General features: G+C 46.0%; 1 protein-coding gene across 15 annotated transcripts in view; it reads right to left on the bottom strand.

Moving 5' to 3' along the window:
* ARHGAP32 (Rho GTPase activating protein 32) overlaps nucleotides 1-25,273 on the bottom strand; it is a 262,792-nt gene that overhangs the window by 94,297 nt on the left and 143,222 nt on the right. For 13 of the 15 annotated variants that reach the window (XM_040534596.1, XM_040534595.1, XM_040534604.1 and 10 more), the window contains one exon: nucleotides 9,851-9,937. In XM_040534596.1, the coding sequence (XP_040390530.1) occupies nucleotides 9,851-9,937 (87 nt within the window). Of the gene's footprint in view, nucleotides 1-4,446; nucleotides 4,468-8,164; nucleotides 8,265-9,850; nucleotides 9,938-25,273 lie in introns of those variants that run through there. The other 2 variants (XM_040534610.1, XM_040534611.1) reach the window with 2 other exon arrangements.

Genomic DNA, 25,273 nt, shown 5'->3' with positions numbered 1-25,273 from the left:
AACAAATCTTATTGCACCTCTAGTTATTGAAGAAGGTGATATCAGGGCTTTATTACCAAACCAACTCAATTACAAATTTTCTCTACACCATCAGGCTTCAGCTCATCAAGGTGCAGTCAGTGTGACTGGTAGGACATAGCTTTTGCAAACGTCCCAGACTGAGAATTTTGCCCCTTTGTTCAGCGATGGCAAAGACCTGCTACAAACAATGAAAACGCTGCACCTCCTCCCCCTTATGTCCAAGGAAGCTGCTGCCTGGAAGGTTAGAGAGGCTCTTCCAAGGCACGTGAAGTCTATCGACGTGCAAGTCCTTCAGGTTTGAGGCACCGTAACCACGCTCACCTCACCTTTTTTCTGATGCTCGCTCAGCTGTTATTAGAGCTAAGAGCTCACATCTCTGTCCCCGCTCAGAAAGGCACAGCATGAAGCTCTCGGGGGTCCCAGCCCCGCTATGGCAGGCAGGCGGCAGCCCGGTGCCTCTGGCTGGGAGCTCCGGGAGCTCTGCAGACCTGCCGGGGCTGGCGGCAAGCAGGACCAGGGGACACCCCTTGCTTGCACCAACCTCGGGTTATTCTGCTTCTACGCTCCCTGTGCCAGCTCATCTACTGGAGCCCAGCCACACTGCTGAGACATGCACATGTCCTCAGTCTCGCTGGGGCTTTCTTTAAGGGATTATCACCAACAAAACAAAACACCATGGAGGTGTCTTACCTGTCCTTTTTCAACGGCTCTCTCCCAGACAGGCTGATCAGATTTGGAAAGCTGCTAAATGCGTAACAATTTTATTGTCAAGTCTCAAAATTCAAGCTGTGACATCCAACGGGATTTCCTTCATTTTCCTGTATACACAGTCTTCACAGTAACACGGCTTCAAGGCTAGCTACAAAACTTCCTTGAAGTATAGATATTGACATTTCCTTGAGAGAAAACCAGTTACAGTGTTAAAGGCTCTTTCTGACCTTACAGCCAGAAAACAACAAGGACCAAGCTGCCAAGTACAGCTTCTCCTCTTTATAACACTGAAATAGGTCTCGGTTGGCCCAGCTGCTAAGACAAACAGTCCTTCTTCATTTTCAAATGCAATGAGTCAAAGCACTCTGTAAAGTCAGAGGGAGCACGGGGGTGAACTGGCCGTGCTCAGCCCATTTCACTGCTCTGCTGGCTGATCAAAGGATGCTACTGCACAGAACTGCTTTGTTACCTGCCCAAAATGGCTGTCGACTCTCCCAAAGACACAGGCACTGTCATATTGCTGTTACAAGTGCACGTGTTCAACCTCCACAAGGAATAAACATCAGCTAAGAAAACCAGGGGCATCCACCACAGTCCTCTCAGTTTGGATCTGAACCAAACGCGGCTCTTGGAGAAGTTGTAAAACAAGTCAAATTGTAGACATGCTGCTCCTCGGCCACGCTTTTCTACTTGCCTAGCTATGGGGCAGGAATCGAGGTCTCTGCAGAGCACTTCGAGCCAAGTGCTCTCTGCCATCTGCGGCCGGGCCCTGCCTCATCCACAAAGCGCCCCGTGACAGCAGACCCTGCCAAAAGGCAGCGCTGGCAGAAAGAAACCATAATCGCTACCCTGTCCTCTTAAATTTCAACACTGATTTTCACTCTTGCTCCAGAGCTAAATAGAATACAATTTAGATACAACAAGATGGATCTCTCTAATTCAGAGCTTTCTCTCTGCAGGCAAAACGCCCAACGGACACACCGTTAACAAACCACCACATCCCTGTAAAAGCCTCTCCTGCTTCAGAAACCTTCGTGGCAGCACATCCATGCGATTTGGCATTTCATTCCAAGAAATAATTCTCCCTCTTGCTCTGCTTCCCTTTCCAGACCAGGACTACACGGAGCACTCACTCAGCTGGGTTTCCATCACAGAGAAGCACCTGAGGCGCACACGGGGCAGCTGCCGCCCTGCAGCACTCACCAGCTCCCTTCACAGATAGCGGACGGCAGCTCAGTCCGATGCAAGTCTGAGGAACTGCCAGGCTGTTATCTTACGGTGACCGTTTTCAGATATCCTCTTTCCCCAGTAAAAACCACTGTCAAATAAATTCACCAGACCTCTTCTCTGCTAGAGCTGGAAGCTGAAGCCATTCACAGAGCAGAGCAAGCCCCTGTCTTCAGCATACCGAAGGGACAGCTTGAAATGCATCTACACTTGCACCTGCTGAAGGGATTTGCCATAGCATAAACAGTTCCATGATAATATTTATCTCTGCACTGTCACTCAAGAAGTAAATCATTCAATCCAAAACCCATGCACAGCTAGAACCCTGTTATTGCATCTCAAGCACAGAGAGTCAAGAACAAGTAAGGCCCACACTGATCTCGCTTCCTTCAAAACATGTATTTAAATAGAGAAAAATCCGAGTGCCATAATGGAGAAATGAAATACCAACCCCTAGCTGTCCTTCACCCCGTTATCAGTGGACAGACTCACACACAAGAGCACTGACTGCTCTGTGGCTGGGACAGGAGCGACCCCGCGGTGGGCAACGAGACCCCAGAGCCGCGGTGCTGCCGCAGGTCAGCGCTGTGCTGCTCCCGGATCCATCACACCCCATCCAGCACTGCACACAGCAGCTGGCTTCCACGTGTCCACTCCAGAGTCCTGAGGAGCACAAACACACTGCAAATGACAAAAGCGAGCAAGCGGCGCGAGCCTTGGAAGCCGTCCTGCCAGCGCCCCTCGGTCCCCACACAGCCATCCTGCCGAGTGCCTCCGCACGCTCCAGACTAAGAGGCAGTGCCACATGGTGCAGAGAACTCCTCTTCACCTCAGAACTGCTACCTCCATTGTCACACATGTCCAAACCACTCTGGTAAATGAGCTGTCACAGAGCTATATATAAATGCCATGAGGAGCAGAGCGGGAACGGTGCAGTATGTGTTTTTAGCAAAGGAAAGGAGGCAGCGCAGCACAGCGTTAATCCTGGCTGATGGGAGTGCCGCCCTACCCAAATCAGTGTCGGGTGGCAAAACTCCAAAGAACAGTCAGTCAGGTCCTTGTCCTTAATGATTATTATCCTAATTATTGAATGAATTTATCCTTTAGTATTACCCTAACAGCTACACAGTAATAGATGTTAATTATGCAGTTTTAAAGGCTTCCAATGCAATTCAATACTTTCTCTCTCTTCCCTACAGATGCTACTTCACTTTCAAAAAGCCTGGAACAGACCCAAGTTTCTCAAAAACGCTACCTTGCCAGTGCTTCGGCATTGCCCAAGCTTTGAACATAGCCCAGCAGCTCTTTTCAGTCTGCTTGCCAGCTTCATACATTCCTTATTAACCCCAGCTACTATTGTCCTTCACTTTTATTTAGTGCTATTGAGAGCAGAAGGCATATACAGCCTACGAGCAACCACTCAAGCACAGCACATCAAGTGATGGATTGGCACTGTGGGAACAAGGATTTTAGTTGCTTTATTTTGACTAGCATAAAACAACCCTTCTCCCCCCAGAAATGCTTAAGGCAGAGGCTTCAATGTTTGAGAGCATCTGGAAGGACAGGCTAGAAATACTTGATCCATAAAGGCCCGTGGTCAGGATTTTAAAAGTTTGGGGGGAGTTAGAAATAAATACTTGATATCACAAGAGGGCTTTTCAAACACATGCAAGCATGTGAGGTACCTAACTCTCATGGGCAAACTTGGTGGTGAAAGTTAGATTTCTCCAGGCATTTTGTTGCTGTTATCTTCAGGCAAGTGGTACCTGTGTCAGTAAAGAAGCACAGAAAACAAGCTAGGGGGAAAGGGCCATGACTGTGACCTGCATTTTAAACCAGAGTACCTTTCCTGAGCCCTCCTGAACAGACAAAGCTTTAGCACACACTGTAGGTCCCTATGCACTGCCTGTACAAAGCAGCTAATAAATACGCTATGAAACCAGGGCATACCCTCGTAGTTCAGTGCATGCCCATTTTGCACCTACTTCAGTTTGGCTGCACCACCACTGAAAGTATTCCACCAGCCACAGGGGGGATTTGGTTTTCATCCCTGGTAGGACCCATCCAGCAGCTCCATGGTCACTGGACCTCAAGTGGAAGGAGTGAGGGTACATGGCTGGGGGCAGCAGGCTGCAGCCTGACAGCAACAGGCATAGTGTGAAGCATCACCTGAATTTACTGCGCAATAAAATGACACGGTAACTGCTTTTGTTTAGCAAAATCTTCCTGAAACAACAAAGGCAGCAAATTCTATGTTAAGAAAGCAGAAGCAGGTAACACGTACTCTGAGGAGCAGATTCTGCACTGAGTAGGACCCAGCTGGGATGCTCCAACATAGATCTATCCCATTAACACAGACGAGACTAGCTTTTTTCTTTGTATATACACACACACACAATTATGTATGTGTGTTAGAATTTGGCCCTTAGAGCCCCATCTGTTTAAAGAATTGTAGGTTTTCACAGGAGCAAATTTTGCAGTACTTACTCAGTGACTGTTCTCTAGGTGTTTGAGCCTCAGTCGCACGAGACAAAGCTACTATATACTGAAGAACAAGCCCTTCAGAGAAAAAAAACAATCATATGAAAGGTTTTCAAATGCTTGACTCAAAAATCCTACTGCAAGCAGTTTGTGGTTTTCAGCATGGACTATCACAGGCAGATGGAATCAGCAAACCATACTTTAGACATTAGTAGTCTGAGTAAGACATTTGCTTCTGTGAAACTATATTCCACTCTTCTCTCCCCACAAACCACCCAGGATGGGGAGTCCTGACTGTTCTTCCTACTTGGATCCCATTTTTTCCTGGCATTCTCTCTGCTGCCCCTGAAACACTTATTATTGCGACCACGCTTCCAGCCATGGAACGCTGGATGGGGTTGCCTTCAGGGTTTTGCAAATACTGTTCTTCAGACAGAAGATACCGAGCTTGAATCTCCTGCAAGGCAGAGCTGGGAGATACAAGGGGCGTATATTTGCGTAAATGCCTTCACCCAGTACATCAGAGACCTTATTCTATCAATCAAATTGAATGCAGCACAGACAGCAACGGCTGCCCCGAACAAATAACAGGAACAGGGCAAAGTACTGTGAATCCTATACAACAAAGCTGTGTGGCTTAACTTACTGCCAGCACAAGGTATGCAAATGCAAGCAGAAAAATGGAGAAAACCCCCGCTTGGACCACGAGAGCTTCCTGGCTTGGGAACAGCCTTAGAAATCCACCTAGGTTGCAGCAAAAGGTCTGCCTTTGCAGGAAGCTGGCATTATCCCATGAAAAGTACCCAGGAAACAGAGGATGTAGTGTGGCTTTGTTCTGGGATCACAGCAGCCAAGCTGTGTTTCAGGGACTATCATGAGATCTAGGCCTGTGATTTTTTAAACATCAGCCAGGCCTGCACGGTCTGTCTTCTCTGGTTCCTAGTGCCTGTCATTTCTATTTCAGCAATGATAATCAGTGATAATGACAATGAAGGATAAAAAGCACAAGTGATATCTAGAGCTTAAGGTCTTCCTTAGAACATTTTCACAACTTCTCTCTTGTTCTCTCCTTGCCATTTCAAATTTCACAAAAACGGTGTTTGTAGCACTGAAACACTGCAGATCTCACACTGCAATGAGTGGCACATGCTTTTTATTTTTCTGTTGTTCTTCAGAATAACAGCTTAGATTAGCCATTCTTATGTTATAATACTTCAGCGTGTATGCAGGGAGTTGCTGCTGTAATGTCACACAGGCAAATCTAAAAACATTAAAAAGGCAGATTTTCAGCCTGCTTTACAACTCCACAAAACATGTTGGATGGATTAGCCTATTTCAACCTTTTTGCAGGCTCTTACTCTCGTTGATTTATTCTCAACACACATAGTAACCCCTTTTAAATGTGTTGCAGACCCTGTAAATTCTTTGCTTATCCCTGTGGAACTAAGCAAGAACTGCAGACGCTGACAGTGGACCTTCACAGCCTACAGGTACAGCACAAACTCAGCAAGGCCTCAGACATCCTCTGTGGTCCTTTAAGGTCTGTGGTCATTGTTAAAGCTCACAGTTACTGCCTGCAGAGTTCGGAAGGTTCACAGGTACAGTCCTCACACCCCCCATCCCAGCATTTTATGCTTCTCCATTTCCTACACAAAAAACCATCTCTACCATTCCTAAAAGACATTTTCCTTCCTAGCCAAAATGCACGTGGCATACTGTCTGTGCTCTGGGAAAGAGCAACCTCAGAACAGGATTCCTTTTCCCAGAAACCTTTCCTCAGATTTCAAGCATTTGTAGATTGCTTACAAGTCTTTTTTTTTTCTTCCCAACCACCCTTCTTTCATCATAGAAAGGGATTTTATTTGTATTCACTTTAGTAATAGCAATCTGTCAACAGCAGGAACTGTGCATGTCCTGAAAGCAATCTCCTGGAAATGAGTGAAAGTTAAACAGTGAAATCTTCCTTGGAAAAAAGCTAAGTCCACCTTCATTGCTCTAAAAAACAAAACAAAAATCAGATCTTTCAAACAAAACTTAAAAACCTACCTTAGTCATCTGTTAGTCTTCATGATTAAATTTGTTCCAAGCAATCAAAAGAAGAATCCCGTCTTTCCACTTTTCAAAAACCCTTGGAACAGCTTTCTATATATTCCCACTTCTTCTTAAGAGCTAATAACCTGGATTAATTTTCTGAGATCTCTAAGTAGAAGAAAAGCTGAATAGAGACTTTAAAAAACCCCTCTGAACCTCACACAAAGCTTGTGTTTCACAAGCTGACTTGCAGCAGAAATGTGTCACAAACACATCTCAAAATTTTTTTTAAACTTTATTTGGGAAGGTTTTGCAAAAGAGTCATCAAACAATAATTCTCTTTACACCACTAAAATTATACTTACAGATGGGAAAGAGTGGGATAGAATTTCCTTAGTGTAAATGCCGAATTGTAGTCTGCCAAACACAGCTAAGGCTGAGCTGGATACTTTAAAAGTCTAATGTTCAAAAGCTTTGGGTTTGTTGTCTGCTACAGAGCGAAATAACAAAATAAATGTCTTTTTTATGGACCACACAACACACAGATTGTATCTGCATACAGTCCCAATTGGGCAAGGCACAGTAGTACAATGTGTTCGATCCCAGAGCCAGGCTTTTCAGCTTATTTCTCTAAAGTTTGTAATCTAAAGTTGCCAGGATGGCCAAATGCCCTTGCTCTTCACCACACTCTCTTGTTTTTGCAACAAATCACAACTATCGTAAAGCTTTTAAATTTATACAGATTTAGCCCTAATTAACAGAATTATTTTTCTCTGTGCCCACATGAGAAATCAAGGAGACTTGCAAGCTGTTGCAGTAGGCTGAACACCAATGTTAGTAGCATATCCAAAGGGCAAGCAAAGTAAAATTTGTTTTATAGGCTTTTTTTCCTCCCTCCTTCAGTATTTTTGGCCTGATACAAACGCATCTTGCCAAAATCTCTCCCCACTGCACTATCATTCCATGAGCTATTTCACACCTCCCATTTAATTCGAATGTGGAGCCAAATCCATCCAGACACCGCTGGTATCCAGCGTGTGACAGAATGGAATCTTTCCCTGGACATTAGGAGAGGCCACGAGATGTCAGGGGTGAAGTATCTCCACGGTAGAAATGATACTCAGCTGTGCAGCTCCTTCCATGCCTTTCCCTTCATTGAATCCAGATGCCACAAGTTTCTCAGCTTTGTAAGGATCTGAGAGGCAGGGACAGACTAACACGAGAGATGAATCACAAACTCGGGGTGTGGAGAAACCCTAGATAGTCAGATTACTAAACGAAAAGGTGGCTGGTTCTGTGCCCATCCTTTAAAGTGATAAGGCCAACTCCCAGTGCTTTCATTTTAGTTGAGTAAAACACTGAAAAAGAAAGTAACAACTCAGCAGCTGGGCACGATTCACAGCCTCTGGATCTACTGGGCAGCAGCTCAGTTAGGTCTGCCTGCAAAGTAGCATCTGCCTTGGGCAAGGCAAAGAACTCACCACACTGTCCCCGGAGGAATCAGATCTCCACTGTAGTCTCAGAAACATACCCGAGAAGCACCTGAGGGTCTGCCAGAAGTGTCAGACCAACTGCTGGACAGCTGGGCTCACTTCCATCACGGCACCATCCGTGCCTCACGCTGGCTTTCTGCAACTCCGGAGGCTTGCTCCTGCGCTTACGTGTTCTGCAGGGTTTAAAAACACAACTATACCTGAGGGTGTCCTGGTAATCTTTAGAGAAGTCAGTAAGGTAGCCAGGAAGATCAGAAGTGGTGTGCTCCGAGGCTAGGGTACAGTGGCTCTAAAGCAACGGACGGTTTTGAAGTGCCAGTACATTCTAAAGCCCAACTGAAACTGTCAGTCAGGCACAAATTTAAAGTTCAACTGTAAAGAGCACTTTGAATGAAGTCCCAAACATGCGAGGACCCAAAATACATGGAAATTTAAATTTCCTTGAGTCCCTAGAAAAATCCCACTGTAAGTCACCATGCTGCTCTTGGCTGGGACACAGACACGGGTCCACCATTACATTTTGCAGCGCTGCCTGTTGGCCTGGACTCCTTTTCTAAAAAATGATTATATTTACGAAACTGGCTACAGCTCAGTCAGAGCAGTACTAGCAAATTGGCCAACCACAGGCAATTTTAGGAGATGTTCGCTCTCAGCCTCTCCTCCCTCTCTGAAGAGCAGCACTTGTATATGCACGTATAGACACACGTGTCTGTGAGTGCTCTTGCACCGTAAGCCCTGACAACAGAGAAGAATTATTCCACGTGTTTCTATCACGTTAAATACACATTGCTGCAGCTCAGCTTGTGCCAAGCTTCACCTTCAAACTGGAGCAAAATGCTTTGCTCCTCAGCTCTCTTTGAACACACCACAGCAGCGTGCACCTGGAGTAATGCAGAGGAGCAACTTCACTGCAAATTCCCAGCCTGTCTGTGCGGTAACGGCACTGTGCTGCACGGTGTGACAGCAAACGCTCCCTTACCCTGCACAGCTCAGCGCAGACAACACAGGCATGCCTGCTCCATCCACTTCATTTTAGTACCTGAGAAATGTCAGCAGAACCAGAACAAGAGCTTCAAAGACAGAGACAGACCCCACAGTGATTCCCATTAATGTTCGGGATAAATTGCTGAGATGGGTGCTCACGAAGTGCTGAGATGAATCAAGAAAAGGACTGCTATGCTGAGACCAGGAAAACAACCTCACAGGCATTAACTCCCAATTGAGTTTACCAGTGCAATAGGTCTCCCACAAACAACAATTTTCTTTGGTATATTAAAATATGATAACCCAGTATGTAGCATTTTACAGAGTCACTATCCCTGCACTAGCAGATGGGATCTGTGGTACAAGGCAGCAGATTTATTTGCCCAAAGCATTTTGGTACCACGGTAGCAGAGGCAGCGAAAGAATTTCACGTCAGCCGTCTGGAGACATTTCTGGGAACGGATCCGGAGTCCCCAGCTCCTGGCTCCCAGCAGCTTGCCTTAACCGACAGGAATACTGGCGGGCAGTCTCGCTCACGTATTTCCTCTGTTTACATCCCTGGTGTGTCGGCGTGCGCTCCCCCACGACTGGTAGGCACACGCACGCCACCTGAACATGCCTGCTTGTGTCCCTGGGCTAATCGTGTGGCTCTGCACAAATTGCAGCCGGGATTATTTGCTTAACTGATTCGTTTTTCTCCCCTTGATGTTCCATTTGTTTCCTTAAAATTAGCCGGTCACAGCACCACAGACAGCATCCTTCTGAGGACTGAGCTAGTGGAGAAGTGGGAAAAAATCCACACACTGCAGAGAAGTGCCATATCAAAATATTATGAGGCTGTCACTAAACATAGCGCAACACAGGCTGCAAAACGAGGTGGGGGGAGAAAACGTGGCATTTACCTGGCACGAGATCTGTACAAGGTAGACCAGCTCCTTGGATTCGCAGCCGTTCCTCGTCACTTCATTCTGTTCCTCCGGGAGCGAGAGCTACACCAAGGCAGGGGGTGGGGAGAAGAGGGAGAGAGAAAGACAGGTCAGTGAGCAGGGATAAGCCAGCCATGGAATAATGCACGAAGCACAACAGTCACATCAACTTGCTGCAAGACATGCTGAGTATCAGGGAACCAGGGAAACGCTCGTCTGTCTGGAGTTGTCAGGTAGAAACCATTCAGCATTCGTGCCTTGCACAGACCCTCTAATGTCATCGGGTTTTGGCATCTCCCCTGACAGTTTAAAAATAAAAATATGGTACAAAAATAAAACAATCAGAGGAAGGCAAACTGTTCAAGGCAGGGATTAAACCTCTCGCTTAGAAGTCTGCAAATTAATTGTTCACTGAAAATATCTCCATAAATATTCATGGATCAGATAACAGTGATCCCCTCCAATTTTATTCATTTTTTATTTTATATGTTCAGGCAGACGTTGGATAACAAAACACATATCCTAATTCCAGTGCTGTCAAGCAATTTACCACAACAGAGAGTTTTATGGTGCCATTCATCAGATGCAAAGAGTCATTAAATACAACACCAGGACGTGCTTTTCTCAGAGCGGTGAGAGGAGATTTAACCACGTCCTTCCTGTACACACAGAGCCACAAGTCCTCTGCTGGCCCTGCTGCTCCCAGGGGTCTTCATGTCCTGCACTTCCAGGGGCTTAAGTTTAATGATCTTCACCCAAAAGTGAAGTTACAAATTGATCCTATGCAAATTAAGACCGTTTGCAAAACAAATCAACAAAACAAACGTCTTCCGAAAAGCTGTTTTAAGGAGAGGAGATCCTTCAGCAGGGCAGAAAGAGCAGAGGCACATGAGCAGGATGAGGCCTCAGCCCCTCAGCACCCAGCTGTCGCTGCTCTCCTGACCCCCAGTGGGATGGGCATTTGTGGAAGTGTGTTTTGGTGAGCAAATAACAACTTTCCATCAAAGGATTTGTAACAGAAGCACAGTTTGCACTTTCAGTCTAAACTGGACCTAACTGGGGTCATTTCAGAACATTTAAGCTCACTGAAGCTGCTTTTTACTTAGTAGGATATAGAAAGTTTTAAAACGCCATGCAAGTTCTTCAGGATGAATCCACTCGGTGTCACCTCTGTTTGGACACTAGTTCACCCCGTCACAAGTCACCTCTCCAGAACACGCATGGAGTGTCTCCCTCAACCACTCTTGCAGCTCTTCTTGTACCAACCACTTCCTTAGCACACTTTTTTTTTTTCAGCTTCTGGGCAGCCTTTCGGTTCCACCAAGGGAGAATTTATCTCCCCTTTGGAGAGAACTTTCTTTCCTAAAGCTTTTCAGTGAAAACTTTGAGACTTTTACACACGCTCACATCCCCTTGCAGCTGGTGTGCAGCACAGCCCTGGAGATAAACCTTTCAAACTGCTTCAGAGGATCTGTAACACGGTGAGCTTACTTACCCTAAAAGATCACATTCCAGAAGGAGACAATTTTAAAGATTTGTAAGACTGACTTTTCTATGTGTGTAGCACTACGTGGCCTGCTGCCATAAACGTGATTAAACACAATTATTTATTTCTGCACCGCACATTCCCCACCACTTTATCATCATTCTTTGCTATCAAATTTCATATTTCACGTGCTACTATATTTTCAAACTAACAGTCAAAGAAAAACAAAAAAACAAAGCACGCAGTTAAAGGAAAGCTAATACACGGCTGGAAATATTTTCCACGTGTGTCAGGTTCCAGGGAGCTCCAGTTCAATTAAAAGCGGGTTTCCTACTCAAGGAGAAAAGTTTCCATCCTTTAATCTCCCCACTGCTTATTTAGAGTACATACACCTACTCTGTCCGCCCACAACGAAATTTCAGGCCTTGCCTTCCTTGAAGTTCACCAGTGCTAAAGCGCATCCCGAGGGCTGCACATCGCTTCTCGGCCTCTGCCTACCTGCAAAGCCAGGCCGTGAAATCGGCGACACACAACTGCAGCAGCTCCCCGGGCACACACAAGGCACACACAAGGCTTGATTCTGTGCAACACGAGACGGGGTAGAAAAAGGTACGGGTCGAGTTAAGACAAAGGTGGAGTTGCATCACCTTTCCTCTCGCATATTGCTGCCATTTACACCAGTTTGGACTCGTGTCAAGCCAAGTCCACACACGATCTCTCCAGAAATAGAAAGTGAATCATCCGTAGGCGTGAGGTCCCTGCGTGTAGGAGGACTAGGTTACAGCAAACTCAGATCATTTTCCATTTGAAAGAGCATACCTACCTGAGGATTAACCGGCTGATTTATATTCATTGACTTTACACCCACGCGGTTAGCTTTCACTTTAATGCTTCTGAAATTCCCCGTTTAGACAGATTCCGGGACTAACATGTGCTGCTTGTGCTACAGCAGAGAATGGCTCAGCTCACTTGGAGGCCTCAGCAGCTGGGCAGCTCTCCTCTGAACTTCTCTGGTCTACTGGGACTGTGCTGGTTCCCGTGGCAGTAAAATGCCAGGGAAGGAGCCAGACACTGTGGTAAGCTGCACCGATTCCTACCGCCCCAAGGGTCCCCTGCTAGTGCACAGCTTCATCGCGGGCTGCTTGTCAAGGGGCCTCCCCTGCAGCATCGCACCCGGGCACCCGCAGACACCTCCCCGGGGCGTCTGGCTGCAGGGGAGATGCTCTGACACCGGGCAGCAGCCAGCCCGACCAGCACAGCTCCCTGGATTCCGACAAGAGGGAGCAAGTCATTCCCTCGAGCCATTTACGTGATGTCCCGGCACACGTCTCGCAAAACGAGCTCCTAGGCTGTTTTACATGTCCTGTAAAACAAATAAAAAATGCCTGCACAGGGGCTGCAATAATCTGCATAACATTATCAACCAGTACAGTGTTTTTGTTCCCAAGTCCCACGGTGACACGATGGGTCAATTCCTTAGTAATTTCTCTCGCTAATCTGCCCGTGGTGAGAAGTGGTATTTTAAACCCATTGTATCGCCCTACATATACGGAAGTGTCTTGTTTCAGAGAAAAGCTGTAAGAGCTCAGTGACTGCCCCTCTTCCTGCAGCCAGTCTCATGACTGCTGAGGGACAGAGAGCAGAATTGTGCACACAGGGAAATCTGCTGGGTTTGTCTTGTAATGTAACTATCCTCGCAGCAAAATACCCTGCAAGATTCACTTATGCTCCCTGCTCCGATGTGGCCTAATTTTTATTTTGATATACATTAATGCTGTTCCAAAATCACCAATACCACGATATTTAAAAGCCTTTCCTCCTGCAGTGTATCTTACAAACAAGACATCCTACAAAGGACAGATGCATCTGGTACCATAAAATTTATGTCAAGGTATCATTCAAATTTTCCTTTACATGGCTAAAGACAACCTGTGAGTCTTCACTCTGCCTTTCTGTATAGACCACCAAAGAACTGATGTGCTAAATCCTGGAGCAGGTGAGGAACTCTTCCTGTTCCTGCAAAAGCACACGCTGTCACTTTGTGCTGCTGACCAGTAAGAGCTGTAGTAATGCCTGATGCAATGAACAACGGGTAACTGCCCAACAACGGGAACGATAATAAACCAAAGAGCAGCAAAGATTTCCAAGAGCAGGACACAGCTGAAGAAGCGATCACAACCTCACTGTACCCATCCACTCTGAAATAGCAAGTTTCACAATTTTGTCTTCCAACTTAAAAAGAAGTTACATACCTTGTTCATACAGAATTTTGCCAAAAAAGAGCAGTGCTTGCTAACCAAGACTTTACTGATCGTATTTACAGGCAGGACTAGCTTCAAAATGCTTCTAGTTCATGTGGTCTTCCCACTGTCTGAGAAAAAGCAGCTCATCTCCAGTAAGCCAGCAGATAAAGACAGCGATTACAGGAGTCTCCTGCAGGGATGATTTATTGGTCACTCCTCTCGCAGAGATAAACAACACCACAGCAAACAGAAGGGGAAGCTAGTTATGACATGGCACATGCAGACGTCTTACTGAAAAGCTTGGTAGTTTTACCGAGCACAGCTCTGTGCCTGTGCGTTTACCTCCCAGAGCCAGGGCTAGCAGGAACAAAACAAACGCTCTCTCCTGTCCTCTCGAAAGTGGCTTTGGAGCTCCCTTCTGCTCTCCCTCCAAGAATAATCCTCGCATCAAACTCTGGCAGATCTGTGCTCGGAGCAAAGCAGCAGGTGTTTTAAAGTCTCATTTGTTTGTTTGGAGCCCCACAACTTCAAACCTGCTGTGAACCTGTGCGGGACCTGCCATGCTCCCCACACAGGGACTGAAAAAGGAAGGGCTAGTGACTGAGGGCAGGACGTGAATTAGAACAGAGGCAGCTTTTGAGAGGCCCTGTTTCATGAGCATGTGTCATCACAGGCAGAAAAGTAATGAAAATACAGCTTTGAGATTCATGCAATCATTTTTACGCTTTATACCACAACTGTGGGCTCTTCTCGAACTACAAAAACTTTAAAAAATGATTTTAAGGAAGAGCACTACATAAATCTGCTGCTGAGGCTAGGGCTGTTGGTACCAAATTCAAGTGCCAAATCCTGCCCAGGTAAGAGCTGGCGTTGCTTTGCAAGGTGAATGGGGCTGTGTCTGCTCCTCCCAGCCATCCCCTGACCCCCAGATGCCACAGGAAGCTCACTTAGGTAGCTTTGGCTTTAATTTCCCCGTTTCCCAAGGGATGCTAACTCCATCATCCAGCTCTCCCGATGAAAGGATAATTTGTGCAAGGCTTGGGAAACAGACTTGATTCGTCTGCGAAGCTTATTTATTTCAGCTTCTACTTCATAAAGCCACGAACACTTGCTCTTGATCTCCCTCACACACATCTCAGCAAGTGAACAGCGCGCGGCCGCTGGCAGAGCGCCGGCGCGCAGAACAGCACATACTTACAGAAAAGGTTACAAGGGCTCTGGCAAAGCTGTCCACGCCTGTGGTAACTAACACCGTGAACTTGCCTCGCTTCCAGTCACATAAATCATTTTGCACAGTGCTGTTGTCTGAAGCTTAAAATCTTACTTGAAGCTAAGAAAAAAAATAAAAACTAAGCAGAAAGAGAGTTACGGTTAGTATTCAGTGTTGGAGGCATTAAATAGTTAACAATTAATTACAGAATGAAGATTATAGGCTAGGAAAATATGGTTCTTCCTCCCTTCAAGTCTTCTCCCTCCTTACAAACAGAGAGAGCAGAGACCTTCCTGCCACGCTCCAGCCCTGCCGCCCCGCCGCGCTTTGGGCAAGGCAGCCCTCTGGGGCCAGCCCCGTGTCGGAGGTGTGAGCCCACGCTGACCCTCGGAAGGCCACTAGAGCGAGCAGCACAGGCCTATGGATAACTCTCACGTCCTCTTGGAGTCGACCTCAGTACTCCACACAGCATCTCTCAAGTTCTTATCTAAATTCCCGAGAAAATGCTGCGCTGATTGGGAGCCAGCAGGCAGCCCCAAACCCTCCAGCTCCTGCCTTGCTGTATTTGCACACCGGTGACTGGCTCTTGCAAAAACTTTTAGTGACACTGGTGGTACAGAATCACCACACTATAAAGCCTCGGGGAGCGAGTACCAGGTTTTTGAGCAAAATGTAAGCACAACCACACATATCCATTACCAGGCCTGAGCCGGCAGACACATTTCTGGCATCTCGGAGCGAGATGCGGACAGAAACATGCCTGTCCCTGACCCCGAGCAGCAGGTGCAGCTCCTGACACATTCCTGAATGTGCAGTGCTGCCTCTCTTCTGTTTGGATCTGCACACATGAAGTGCACTACATCCTTTATTGCCATACAACCTGCGGTGAAGCAACAGACAAAGCATACCTACCTGTGCACGACAGAATGCAAATCATGTGAAAAATGCATTTCATGGCCCATCAAAGTAACTCCAGACATACACCGAATACAACTGCTCTCTCCAGACTCAGGAAAACCTGCAAGGCTTCATAATATTAAAGTTACTAGAAGTTTGCAAGCCTCCTTAGCAGACCCAGCCCTCGCACTGCCTGCAGTGCGCGACCTGCCCGGCTGTGCTCCCTGAGCAGCGCCCAGCGCAGCGGTCCGGGGGCGAGGGAGAGGTCTCAGTGAGCCGAGCTGCCTGGCACGGGATGGTGTGATGGGGCGGATGGCCATGAACCAGCCTCACAGGCAAGAGAAACTTCAACAAGTTTCATCCCAAACATGGCGCACATCTGTAGGAACGTCGAGGAGAGATGGCAAGGATGATGAAGAGCTGACTGTCGCCAGGAGCTTGAAGTCAGTGGAAAGGCTGATGCTTTTCCTGGCAGAGGATGTGTCATTGTTCCAAGGAAACCTGGTAATCTTTTTACGTTTTTCCAAGATGGAATTTAAGGTTAACTCCCTGGCAAAAGCAGCCAGACACATGCAACTGAAATTGCTGCTGCTCAAACTCAGCCATAGCAAAAGCTCATTACGTTTGCAAACCCCTGTTACATTCGATGATTTTTTCTGACAATACTAGCGATGGACCTTTTTTTCTTTCTAAACCACCACACTCCTAATGTCTCCTTGATGCCTGTCCTCTCGTTAATTTACGATGTTTGTGCAATTAAGCAAATCAGACGAGAGAAAAACCACAGCTCATCTTGCCACCTTTATGCATCGCTTTGGAATGTATGTACTGGGTGAAAAGTACATCTGATGGCCAAGAGCAAGAAATATGAGGCTGATTTTCCTGTGAAATATTTCTCTATTTAAAAAAAAAATAATCTAGGGCCCAAATATCCTTGGGACAAATACTTGGGAAGTTAAATGCCTTAACACTGTTCAAACCTAAAGCTGCAGACACATCATAGGAAAAGCCTTTTACTGCCTGCCTCAGCTCTAGTCTCCTACCAGACAATACCTTCACTACCTTTCAAATTGCCCTAGCGATTCAAACACCACTTCATTTTCATTTAGCAGAACCCATTACTTACATCAGTTTATCTTGCAATGGGACACCTTCAAAACCTATTTTTTGATATATTTGAAGGTATTATTTTACAGTATTTGAAAATGTAGGTTGGCAACTCTTTTTGCACAGGGAAACATTCTCTAATTCCTCTGACAGCAAAAATGTATTTATCTGGCCATTTTCCCCCTCTCTCCAGAATTTATCTTGCTAAATGTACTAATTTTACCCCCACGCGGTTTCCCCATCTTCTCCTGTTTTATCTTTTTCATTACCAAATTGTGGCTTCAGAGCAGCAAAGAACATTTCCAACAGAGCACCTTCTATACCTGAGCACAAATATTCAGAACTAATGATGAAAGTAAAGACAAGGAAGAAATGCTTAAAGAATATCTCTATATCTGAACTCCATTTATTTACTGCTCTTTGAAATCATCCCTTCGAAACCTCAGAAGAGGCACCTAAGAGCAACAAAAATCAAACAGAGCTCAACAAGACAAAAACAAGAGGCATCTCCTGTAATGCCACAGATTACTACTCCGAGCTAAGAGCAGTGTGACAAAATCACCCACAGCACGTCTGATGTGCACGGAGCACGGCACATTGCACACCACCTCCAGACGATCCCCGCGTTGCTGCAGGCCTGCCAGAACTGTGATCTGCGCCCGGGTGAAAGGCATGCAGCCAAGCTCTGCCAGGGTGGTTGAATTTCCACGTCACGTTCGTAAAGCACGTACGATCAAACTGTGTATGAGCATCGCATAGATTAATTCTGGCCACCTAAGTGTGCTAATATTGGCATTGAGGTTCACTGACTAATTCAGCTTGATGTTTGTATGCAGAATTAAACTCAAATGCTCCTCTGCAGTAAATAGGCATAACGTTCCCATGAACATATCCTATTTTTTCCCCATGGATTGAGCAGAGTAAAGAGAAAACATCACTGCAATGTGTCAGGAGGACTCTAGCAATAAAAGTGGTATTAAATGCTGGCTTAAATTCTCCTTCTAGCAGACAAGTTCCCATCAACTCACAGGTGTACTCAGAAGGACTAATTTTACATAAATACAAGCACCAAGTAAACTTAAAAGGTTATGGGAAGTGTATTTTGCCCGTAGTTACTTTGAGAACTATTTTAAGCTTGCAAATTACATGAGACAGTTTTTCCTTTGGAAGCGTGATTATTCAACAGTCAGCACCCCTTCAACTCAGCCTCACCTTCAAGACTAATAAATCCTACTGTCGCTTATAAATATGCACAGCTAGAGAAAAGGGCAGATACTTACCCCACAGCAGGATCTCTGAGGTGCTTGAATCATGCTGGATGTCATAACAACTCCATATGTGCCATGCAAGCACCAGATCCGGTCTCTTTTGGGGTTATTTTGTTATTTCATTTTCAATATAAGCTTCCAATGAGGTCATGCGTGCACACTGTGTATCTCGCTGTGCTTCTGAAAGAGGCTGTGACACCCCTCGAGTTGCTTTGCAAATCAAAAACTATTGTGGAGGATAACTTTAAAGATAGAGGGGAGCGTGCAGGGGACGCCTGCTGACTAGGACATGTGAAAAACAGAGCTCCTTTGGCGTTTTTAGCTGCTGCAACTTTTTAAATACACTTCCACCTGAACTCTCTCGCAAGTGGCTGGCAAGTGGCATCATCTTAACATGGCAGAGAAGAGGAGCATCTCTTGAGAACTAATTGTTCTCGGATTTGGCATCTTAGAGGCTGACTCCAGAATGCAATGCTGGGTAAAGGTTATTAAGGCCATTCACACACTGAAGCTTGAAGATTTTTGCTAGTGGCATGACTTTGGAGCAGGAAAGTGCACTTAATCAGGCAAAGCAGAGGAATAGCCCCAGTAGATGTTGGATAGAAAAACACAGGGTGCCTATGTGCAAGCAGCAGCCAGCTTCAGACTGAAATTCAACTGCTTTTAGCACTGACTAGAGTTACCAGCATCAGTCTGACAGGTGTTGATTTCCATTATGCTACTCGAGCTGAGAAGGAAGAATTTGTTTTCTTGGTGATGAGAACCTCCTTGGGTTACAACACAGTGCTCACCAGGTGCACGTCCAGAAGCAGCCCCTTGTCAGGAAGAATTTGCAAAGCTGCAACAATATACCATACGGGGGATGTAGTGCTCCTGTAACTTCATGCCAGGAAAGACACCGCTGCAAATACAGCAGCTTCAGACCTGATAGCTTTCGGTTTACCACAGCAACCAGTGCAAGACAGTTCGACCCTGAGTACTAACGGCAACCAATTAGACAGAAAGTAAAAGATAAGGCAGATTAAGAACTACTAATGAACTAAGCCGGCAATATAAAATAAAAATGAAACCAGACAAAAAACTTGCCCTGAGCCACATTTCTGTTACACACAGCAAGAGGAGATGGAAGGCAGTTCCTGGCTACTTCCCAGTCCTGCGTGCAGTTTTGGGGAGGGGGGCCTCTCCGTGCCATGTCAGAGTGCTGCTGTAGTGCTGCTCTCAGACACCAAGCACAGTGGGATCCAGTTTGTGCTCCTGTGAAGAAGAATCCAAGACTAACCTTGACAGAATTGCACTCCTACTGCAGTTAGAAATGTGTGACTTCAAAAGAGTTTACTTTCGGTCCCTGATCCCAGGTTGAGCTGCCAGTGCAGGCAGCTTAGGTGTATGCTGCTGGAGTTTGTTGTTTTAATTCTCACGCCAAATATATCTGATGCCTGAGGTTGTTGAGACAAACAATCTCATAGAATTCATAGTATCTCAGAGATACTCTTCCCAGATTTTCATGTATTAAGTTGCAAATGTTTTCTCCTGTGGTCTCACCCGTTTATTTCCTCCAAGTGTGTAAGAAGGTCAATCTTCATAAGCAATGAAATATTCATAAAAACTTCTGAGATGCAACCATTAGGGACTCCATTAGGCAAAAAACTACTTCTTAGGGTCTGAAAACAGAGTGTTTTCATGAAGTTAAAATACCAGATACTATTAAAAACAAACTAACAAACATCCTCCTCGATGCAGCTGCATGCAGAGAAGTGCTTCAGGAACTCAGCGACTGGCAAAGAGGCACAACATCCTGCAACGCTCCATAAGTTGAATTTGCCACCTGTGGGTTTTCTGGCTGGAATTTGGTAGGTTTGGGTTTTGTCTTTAAAGCCCTATAGGAACTGACGATTAAGAAATTTCCTTACTCCATGTATTCTAGGTAATAGAGATAATGCTCATCGGAGAAACTAGACCCAAAACGTTAAGTTAGAGAGAGAACTTTCTACATTACAGTCACCAGACTGAAAACTGCTTTTCACCTTACTTGGTTGAAATCTGGATGTTCTGGCTCCTTGGTATGAAGCAGAATCTCACTGGTAATAAAATTTGGGAAGAGATGGGAGAAAAACAGAGCTACTACCAGATTTGCTTCACAGGTTTCTTTCCTATGTGGGTATTTGGTTTTTCACTTCCACGCTAACCTCATTTTCTCCTCTTTTCTTGTGGGGGGCACTATTCCCAGTGCCTGGGGTTCCAGAAAACACAACAAAAATGCCACTAAGCAGTGGCTCTCAAACAAACATTTGCCATGGGTGCAGGGTTCCTGTACTCTGCCAGACTTGTAACAGGGTAATAAGCTACACGTGGCAGCCACATATAAAGTCCCGCATTCAGTAACTGCGGCCACAGCTGGGGAATCACTGCCAGAACCTATCAGAGTACGGAAGGGCGCAGGCAATCGTGTTCCTTCTGCAAACTCATCCTCAAGAGAGCTTATTAGGTGCTACTCAATACTCCAGGCACCGGGGTGAGAGTGGCCCTGGAGCACAGGAACAAACATACACGTACTCTCCTGCACAGCCATGTGCTTCGGGGATCAGGCACTAGAAGGTAAATGAGCAGAATCTGTCCCTGACCCCATCTACTCCTTCTGACCACCAACAGACACACCATGGGATAGGACACAAGGGAAGAAGCAGTTTGCTAGTGCACCTATGATGGAAACCAAAACCACGGCTACTCCAAGGACAGCTCGCCGGGCAAGCCTGGCCTCAGAAACACGAGCGCATCTGGTTCCAGTAAATACAGAGCCTCCATTATGGCACGTTGTTGATTAAACGGTTGTTTTGTTGCTCGGAGAAAGCAGCACACGCCACTTTGACAGCCACAGGAGGAGGGAGCGATGTCTTGCTGCACGGCCTCAGCGTTTTCATGGAGCGGCTGAAGCACTGAGCCCTCCAGGCACCCCTGCCCCAGCCGGGTGGAGAAAAGCAGCCATCAGGATACTGCCTGCGGGCCCCGTGTGGCTTCCTGCACAGACGTCAGGGCTCACAGGGAAAGGAGAGAGAGCAACAACTGCAGTGCGGCCAAAAGGAAATTAAAATAATCTGGAGGTACACGAGTCATCTCTTTCAATTTTCCATAAAACAATGTATCGCGTAAGTGAAGCATTTCCTTAGTAAAAGCAATCGCAAGGACATGTTAAATGGCTAAGGGTAGAGGTTCCTATTAATATTACACTGCTGACAAAACGTAATTACAAACATTGCAGCAATTCCTGGCACAGATACCTCCAGGTACGATAAAGCAGGGCCAAGCAGAGGGGGTTGGTTTGGTTTTGATGTAAGAAGAGTTTGAACACATCTTTGAGCATCTTTATGGAAAGGCCCTTTCAGAGTGCATCGTGCAAACAGCATTTCTGGACCAGGCAGAGGACTCTGAATTCCTCATCGATTTCAGACTTCTGAGGTTTGATGAGCTGCATGGTATTTGTTAGGAGTTTGTCTCCTAGAGCTCCAGAGCGTATCAGGTTGTTCCCTGCCAATACACAGCTTTTAAAATGTGAAACATAAGAAAGAAGGAGAGGAAGGAAGGGAAGGGATGGAAAGAAGGGAAGGAGGAAGCAAAAAACCACAGCTACTCACAGAATTGTGTTGTAAGGGGTCAGCAGGAGTAAAAAAACCTGCCCAAGTCAAGTAGATAGACTCCAAACAATGAATTTAAATCTCACAGTTACTGCACTTTGCATGCGGGAAGCACTGCCATGCAAACAGTCCAGCATTTTGAAAGCAGCCAGTCCGAATGCCTCCCTACCCTACTCTGACTGCTCAGCCCCATACACGTAAATAAAACACAAGAAAGCTCTCCGTTTCTTTGACTTATGGCAACTACGAAGCTCACATTTTTAGGAACATAGATGCTTTATCACCAGCTCTTACTTGTCACACTAACCACAAGCTCAAGTGAAAGGTGTCACTCAGCCTGACAGCTAACAGAGATCACAAATGAACGTAAAGAGATGCCCTTAGTCACATATGCAAATCGGGGAGCAAGCAACGAAAGGCTCATTGGGCCATGTGAAAAGCGACGAGCAAAATAGGCAGGAAATAGGAAGTGGGTTAAGTCCAACTCTCCTACACACGAGGCAGGAGAGCTGAGGCAGCACAAAGGGAGAAGTTACGACACATCCCAAGGGCTCACAGCCACTTGCCTTTTCCAAGGGGAGGTGCAAGGGTAACTCGCTGAGTTATTCTGCAGGGCTCTTGAAGATGCTTTGCACCGATCTGCACTGCCTGTCTAGAGCCTGGAGTAGCCCTGAGCTGCCCGTGGCAGGAATTTTAGAGGTAGGCATGTGGACAAAATCATTCCTAGAAAGTCCGGATAGCAAATGTTGATTTTGTCTCGTTAATAATTCACTGGCTATGAATGAAAAATAATGCATGTAATCCTCTAAAAAGTTATCTGTCTACTGTACACTTCTCTATGGTTCCTGTCAGCACAGCTCTAAGATGAGCGGTAAGTGTCCCTGCACCAAATCATCCAAATCTATGTTTCATATAGGTACGTATCAGTGTCAAAAAGCAACACCTAAATAAAGGGTTATAAAATTCCTTGTGCAAATAAACATTCAGGGCAGATGTGCATCCTCTTTACCAATAAACATTGCTTGATATTCCAAAGATTATCTTTCAAGGACACATGAAAGATAAAAAGCAAATATATTATAAAATATTTTCATTTTAAAAAGAAATCTTTGGTGAACCTAGCCCCATAAAAAAAGGAAGTGTTCCAGGTGTTACCAGCAATACATCTAGCACCATAAAATGCAACACACTCCTTTTTTTTTACTGGCTCTTCATTTCTCTAATTGGTATAAGACTCACTAGAAGTTTAAAAAAAAAAAAGGATCTGAACATCCATTCACTTTTACTGAGGTCGGAAACCACTACCGGGATGTTTCCCAGCCCCACTCCCAGTTAATTCCTTGTCCCTCATTAATATGTCTTTCAGACTGACTTGCTCAGCACAAAAATCTTCCAAAAGGCCACAGGTTAATCTCTGGAGGGAGGGCCACAGGTTGCATTATCCTTGTCTTTAAAATCAGTAATGCAAGACAGTCTACACAAAAATGCAAGAAATGCCCCCTTTAAAGGACATCTGATAATTCTGCAAAGCAAACACTGCCTGTGAAGTTGTGATCTGACTCACTCTTTATTGCCACATTAGAATTTGGTGCCATCCTTAAGGCTTTCTTTCAGCTGGTTTTATTTTAGCATTGCTATTACATTGTGCCAGTAAACAAAAAGGATCTTATATCAAGTATAGAGGATCTCTGAAAGGCTGTGTACTACTTACCCCTGCTACAATGATCTATTCTTTCCATGGATGGGATCCCTAGCCAAGGCCTAACAGTTCCAGGTCTCTCCTTCGTTTCCCAGCAGTTAACTGAAAAAACCTTCCAGGCATCGGCTCCGAAATGCCAGAACTCGAGGCTAGCAAAATCAAATTAAACTCCCCACGTTCGGTTCACTCGCTCTCCTCTCTTCCTGGTGCCGCTGCTTCTTCAGCTGAACGTGCCTATGAATAGCATTCGAGAGCTGCCTCCATAGCCCCGTTAGCCGCTTCCACACTGCCCATTTCATGCTCAATTTGCACTGTAGAGAAATCAGCGCTGCTCCTTTCTCTCCCGCTCACTCTCTCATTGGAAAGGTCCCACAAGACAAGCCGTGGAGTTTAACAAGAGCCAAGAGAAACAGAGAGGGAGGGAATGCATGCAGGGATTGTGTTCAGGCGCGGCGCACAAGTCTGCTGCTACGGCTCGGAAGAAAAAAAAATGACAGCAAACTGCCATCACATGCCTGAAACACAGCACAGTTCAGGGCAAGCCGATTCCTCGTCCTTCTTTCGTTTCCACTGGTATCAAACTGCTCAGAGCTAAAGCTCCGTGAAATTCCTCTCAAGTCCCTGGTGCTGTGCAAGCTGCAGATCAGTGCAGGATGTGTGCCCTAGTGCCTAGGTACAACGGCTCTCTGTTCCCTGTACATACTCCCTACAGAAAACAAGCATTCGAACCATGAAAAGTTTGCTGTCAAAATCTTCCCTGTTCAGTTAACAGCCTAAATACGTTAGCTTGTCCAAGGGGTCTATACTACGACCATCGGATGAATGACACCGAAGCATTTGCAAATCAAATTTTGCGGATCGTTATCCACTGGCAGGATTTTACCACTCAGCGCCTGAGCACCGATAACCCCAGCAAGGAGATCGCCCCCTCCGCTCAGCCTCAGCGCCGGGCACGATGCTAAGCGTGCGTGGCAATTTCAGCACTCCGAGAGCCACCAGTTCTGCTGAACACCACACCACGTAACACTGCTCCTGCCATTTCACAGCACTTTGGCTAGCCCAGGATACTGAGGTCTAGTCCTTTCTGCTCAGAAGGAGGCGTTTGCAACTTACTGACCACGTCAGGGGTTCTTATTTTTAGCCAGCCTGCCCTTGCCTGGCATTTATCTCCCCACTGAAGGGAGGGAACACAATCGGCTCCCTCACATCTGTACTTTTGAACTCCCTTATTAAAATAGAAATCTTAATATCGGACAGTTTCTTAGCACAACCTCATGCCTTTATTACCATGTTTGGTCAAATTCTCGTTTACCTTTGCAGCCCAGCTCAGGGAAGTTGCACCACTTCCACAACAGGGCTAAGTCGGTCCTTGGAAGCTGGAGGGCTACTGCGAGTGCCTTCATCTTCCAGGAGCCAGCAGCAGGTCTTACCCTGAATAGCCAGAAGTCTATTTCAGTGCTGTATTGCAGTACTTGATTTTTTTACTCTAGATGGTGTTCTGTTTGAAAGAGCTACTTTGCTCTTTCTTTTTGCTTGGGACGTTACAGCCAGTCTCAGGGACGGGCTGGCCGGCACAAAAATGACAGAAAATCGTCACGTAAGCATCTAGCGGTGTTGACACAGCGATGTTCCATTACCTTCATGCATTAGGAATTTCCCATAAGTTAACATTTTAAGTGTAACACCGCAGAGTGCATATTTTAAACAAACTCTCTTCTTGCACACTTTTCGTATTTATTTCTCTAACAAGTAGAGTCTATGATGCAGGAGGATGACAGAATTACCTCACTCCAGTGCTGATACCTGTCCTGCTGCCTGCGTGCAATTCTCCCATTTTTCCCTGTTTGTTGCCCGCGATGG

Source organism: Cygnus olor, chromosome 22 (assembly GCF_009769625.2).
Source record: "Cygnus olor isolate bCygOlo1 chromosome 22, bCygOlo1.pri.v2, whole genome shotgun sequence".
Taxonomy (NCBI): Eukaryota; Metazoa; Chordata; class Aves; order Anseriformes; family Anatidae; genus Cygnus; species Cygnus olor.
This window is presented reverse-complemented; position numbering and strand designations above follow the sequence as displayed.